The 5,272-nt window shown below is 39.7% G+C and overlaps 1 protein-coding gene across 1 annotated transcript; it reads right to left on the reverse strand.

The window, feature by feature from the left end:
• polr2f (polymerase (RNA) II (DNA directed) polypeptide F) lies at positions 1-3,652 on the reverse strand. Its single transcript, XM_034711293.1, has 5 exons — positions 3,480-3,652; positions 3,244-3,313; positions 2,952-3,082; positions 631-702; positions 1-517 (listed from the first exon to the last, which is right to left on the reverse strand). Exons 1-5 carry the CDS (start codon positions 3,497-3,499, stop codon positions 427-429), a joined length of 384 nt encoding a protein of 127 aa, XP_034567184.1. The 5' UTR covers positions 3,500-3,652; the 3' UTR covers positions 1-426.
• Positions 3,653-5,272: the final 1,620 nt, after the last annotated feature.

Consider the following 5,272-nt stretch of genomic DNA (forward strand, 5'->3'; position numbering starts at 1 on the left):
TTAATATAAAAAGACTTTATTAACAACAATAGAAAGTTCTCTCACACTCTTCACCTCTCTCTAAATCAACAAGAGGAAAAACTACAACACAGTATTGTTTGTAAAATAAAAAGTAGGAGTTGGAGTTTAGTCACACTGCCCCCTGGTGGCTTTACGTCAGAATACAGCCGCTGAAGATGACTTGAGTTTAGTTTGAGTCGAAACGTCAACACAATGAGATATAAACACTTCAGCTCAGAGGATCTTTAACCTCATTAAACTGTTGGTTTATTAACAGTTCGTGTTTCACCTCCCCGTGAAGACCCCAGGTGAGGTGTCTGTGTGAGCAGGTGGGTGATCAGTCCCTGAAGTCCTCTGTGTGGCTGACTGACCTGATGCGATGGTTGGTGTGAACCATCGTTTCTAGTTTTTGCAGATGGGAGAAGTTTAGTCGGTTATGATGAGCTCGTCGCAGCCCCAGTCCTCGTAGCTCCCGTCAGGAAGGTACCGGCGGATGATGATGGGGATCTTTCTGCTCCTGGAGGAGAAAACAAAACAAATATCATCAATTATTAGACTTAATATAATGACTGAGAGACTAAATGATGCAGTCATGATTTCATTTTCCTATAATGTAACATATGTACTCACTTCAGCTCCTTCATGGCGATCTGCAGGGGGTCGGTCTCTCCCTCCAGCTCCACCATCACCGGGGCGCACATACTGATGAACCAAAGTCAGACAACAGACACAGTTAGTCCTGGACTACAGTCAGACTCATCCTCCAGCAGCCACAGCCCACTACAACACCACAATCAAGGCCGGGTGATCGTGAATGTTACGTTAAAGTAAAGACACAAGTCACTCAAATAAATCAGTCACTCATACTCAACTAGCTCCTGCAGAAATTAGGCCCCCCTTACTGGTTCCTATCTGCAACCTAGTCCAGCTTAGCAGTTTAAAATGTCAGTTCTGATCACACACGCCAAATCCCTCCACTAAAAGTAGTCTGTCTCATTCCCCCTCTGCCTGTTGACCCTGTGGTAAAAACGTTAGAATGAAAGGCTTCTGATTAATCAAAGCAACAGAATTGAATCCTCAACACCAAAAGCAACACCAGGAACAACCTGATCACACATCATATCAAATCACTCCACTAAAAGTAGTCCGTCTCATTCCCCCTCTGCCTATTGACCCTGTGGTAAAGACGTCAGTGTGGTCTCAGGCTGGTCTTGGTCGTGGGGAAATAATGACAGTTTTTGGGCTCAGATGTGAGAGCAGCCTGAGGAGCTACTGGACCCAAACCATCTCTGAGAGGGAGAAGTGGAGCAACATCCTGTCCTGTGATCCAGAGCTGGAGAGGGCATCTCTAAGCTGCTGAGCCGGGATCAGGTTTGAACATTTAAACAACATTTAAATACTTGGGTCTTCTCTTAAATGAAAATCTTTCTTTTACTCCTCATATTGAGTCTTACTAAAAAGCTGAGGGTGAAGTTGGGTTTCTTTTAAAGAAACAGACGCTGTTTTTCCTTTGCTGCTCGTAAAAAGCTCATTCTAGAAACCTTTGTATCTGTAATTGACTCTGGTGATGTTCTTTACATGCATGCTTCCTCAGCCTCTCTGAAAATGTTGGACTCAGTGTCCCATGCTGCATTGCGGTTTGTTTCTGGTTTAGGTTTCCGCACACATCACTGTATCTTGTATGAGAAGGTCGACTTGTCTTCCTTACACAACAGAAGAATGGAGCATTGGTATATCTTTCTTTATCAGGACATACTCCAGGAGCTGTCGTCTTATTTATGCTCCTTATTGGCTCCTAAAGTCGTCAGTGGTCGCATCTTCGGTCCCATGGACAAATTATTTTTGTCATTCCTCAGACTCACTCTGTTTTTGGTAAAAGTGCTTTTAATCACCTATTATCACCTTAAGAATATATCATGGATTAAAGGACTCATGTCTCAGCAGGATGCAGAAAAACTGGTCCATGCATTTATCTTTAGCAGACTAGACTACTGTAACGGGGTCTTTACAGGACTCCCTAAAAAGTCCATCAGACGGCTGCAGCTCATACAGAATGCTGCTGCTCGAGTCCTAACAAGGACCAAAAAAGTAGACCACATTACTCCAGTTCTTAGATCTCTACACTGGCTTCCTGTCTGTCAGAGAATAGACTTTAAAATCCTGCTGATGGTTTATAAAGCACTGAATGGTTTAGGCCCAAAATACATTGCTGATCTGCTACTACTTTATGAACCACCTCGACCTCTGAGGTCATCAGGTACTGGTCTGCTTTCAGTCCCAAGAGTCAGAACGAAACATGGTGAAGCAGCGTTTAGTCATTATGCACCACATATCTGGAACACACTCCCTGAAAGCTGCAGGTCTGCTCCAACTCTCACCTCTTTTAAATCAAAGACTAAGACTTTTTTTTTTGCCACTGCCTTCCTATCTTAGATTATTTTAACCCACTTTAAATTAAAATTTTAATATATTTCTAATTTTCCTTTTCTTTTCTGTTTTATGTGTTATTGTATGCCTGTCTGAATGTCTCCAATGCTTTTAATGCTTTTAATGTAAAGCACATTGAGTTGCCCTTGTGTATGAAATGCGCTATACAAATAAAGCTGCCTTGCCTTGCCTAATGTCTTTGCTCCCTCTCCTTGGTTTGAGCTTCAGGGTCGCCTGAAACTGGATTCTTTAATTCAATTGGAGGATTTTAAAACTAGGATAAAGGATGATCTGATCAGCTTGTGCACACGTTTTAGAACTTAACACTGCTAACTTATAAATGTAATACTTGTCACTGTATGTTTTGTCCTGTTCTCAATGTGAAACTTGTTATGCTGCTGTCTTGGCCAGGACTCCTTAGTAAAAGAGACTTTGAATCTCAATGGGAATATTCCTGGTCAAATAAAGGTTAAATAATTTTTTTAAAAACTGGACCCTGAATCTAAATGTTTACATGAACTCACGCTATCTGCAGAGCTCGTGTTCCTAAAACTCTGGCTCTCTCATATTTGGTCATGTAAGATGTGGTGATCCTCTTCTGGTTGGCTTGTTGGCCCTCTCCTGCAGGTAAGATCTGCACGTTCTCCTGGTCCTCCTGCAGGCAGCACATTAAACAGAGATTGACTTTATGAATGTATGAGATTATAAACACTACAACACACAGGAGCGAGGGGCTTGACATGCTAAACACGAGCTGAATACAGGTTTAATCTAGTTAGGATCACTAGTGAGGTTAAAATTAAACATTAAACTCACATCTTCAGCGTTTTCAAGATCATCTAATCCCTCATCCTCCTCGGCGTCGTCGAAATCTCCGTCATCGAAGCTGAAACAGATTAATAATCAGATTTAAAAACAGATTAATAAACAGATGAATAAACATCAGACTGTCTGAACGTCCCTGAGCTAACACGCTAACGTTAGCACACGTTGTGTCGTTTTAAAGTAAAACCGCAGATTAAAAATCATATTTAATATATTTTGTTACTCACTTATCTTCGTTGTCCGACATGTTTGATTTGAAAGTCTATTTGTTCCTTATAAATATGAATTATCTTGATTTTTAGAGACACTTCTTGTTGTCAACACTAGCCCACATGAACATCGAGAAGTCACAACTTCCGGCGGGTCGGTGCGTCGGTAAATATTCCGGGTGCGCAAAGAGACGATCCGTCTTTAGTTCCTCCTCTTTCTTTCCCTTTTTTTTTTTTAAAGTTTGACGACAAACTGTTGCGTTGCTGCCATCTTTAGGTTTCATTCTTCCTCACTTCCATTTAGAGACATTTTCATTAGGTTCAGTTGCTGCAGAAGACAAGCTAATAACCATTTTATCCTTGTGCAAGGTCACAGTTTCCTGGAACTCTGTAACGTTTGACCTTATTTTGGGTTACAGCCAGAGTAACATCATAATAATAAATAAATACAATTTATACAAATAAATAAATAAATAATAATATTGTTATTTTTATTATTATGATGTTAATCTGGCTGTAACCCAAAATGAAGTCAAATGTTACAGAGTTTCAGGAAACTGAGACCGTGCACAAGGATAAAATTGTTATTATTAATAATGATAACCAAAACTAAATAATAATAATAATAGTAATAATAATAATAAAAAACAATACAAAAACTACATTGATGAAATCAACAAGACATGATAGAGTGCAAATAATACATCTAATTAATAGGATAAGATACAGGGCAGTGAAGAGGTGTAATCAGAGTGAATTAAGAATAAGAATAAGAATAAGAAAGTCCTTCACTTGTCCCACAACTGGGAAATTCAAGTGTCACAGTAGCAAGTAGACAGTGCAAAACATATATATAAAGCAAACAAGAGCCTATAAATCAACATTTATTAAAAGTTTTTAGCAATTAAAATTAAAGAGGTTAAAAAAATAAGCTAATCTACAACAGATATCTCTCTCTCTCTCTCTCTCTCTATCTATCTATATATATATATATATATATATATATATTATTGGTTATAGAGTCTGATCACTGCAGGAAGTAAAGACCTGCGGTATCTCTCCGTGAGACACAGCGGGTGAAGAAGTCTGTCACTGAACGAGCTCCTTAGTGTTGTTCTGGTCTCCTGGAGGGGGGGGGTGACGTGTTGTCCATCAGAGAAGATAGCTTTGCTATCATCCTCCTGTCAGCCACCTCCTCCGCAGGGTCCACAGTGGGCAGCCCAGGACAGAGCTGGCCTTCTTCACCAGTCTGTTCAGCTTCTTCCTGTCAGCAGCAGAGATGCTGCTTCCCCAGCAGACCACTCCAAAGAAGATGGCTGATGCCACCACAGAGTCAAAGAAGGACTTCAGAAGAGCCCCCTCAATAAACCAAAAGACCTGAGTCTCCTGAGCAGTCTGCTTTGTCCCTTCTTGTACAGCGTGTTTGAGTTGTCTGACCAGTCCAGTTTAGCCAGTTTAAAAAGATGTGACACAGTTTCATATTATGCTGCATGTTCTTTGTAATTCTTCAAACTTCCACCTAAATAAATTATTTCTAAAAGACTTAAGTGTAGAAGACAATATTATTAACTCAATTCCAAAAATACATTTGGACGTTGAATTAAGTGTTTATAAAAACGGATTTTGATGGTTTGAATGTTTTAAAGTTTAAATTTAGCAAAAAATAGTGCAAACTTATTTTGTTTTGATGCACGTTTGTACATCCAGGTTTCACATCAGCCCTAAGCTCTGCTGTCCTGTGTTTCTGAGACATTGGAGCAAAAATAGGATCACTAAAAATACAAATAATACAAATAATATCTGTACTTGTG

The sequence above is a fragment of the Notolabrus celidotus genome, chromosome 20 (assembly GCF_009762535.1).
Source record: "Notolabrus celidotus isolate fNotCel1 chromosome 20, fNotCel1.pri, whole genome shotgun sequence".
Classification (NCBI taxonomy): domain Eukaryota; kingdom Metazoa; phylum Chordata; class Actinopteri; order Labriformes; family Labridae; genus Notolabrus; species Notolabrus celidotus.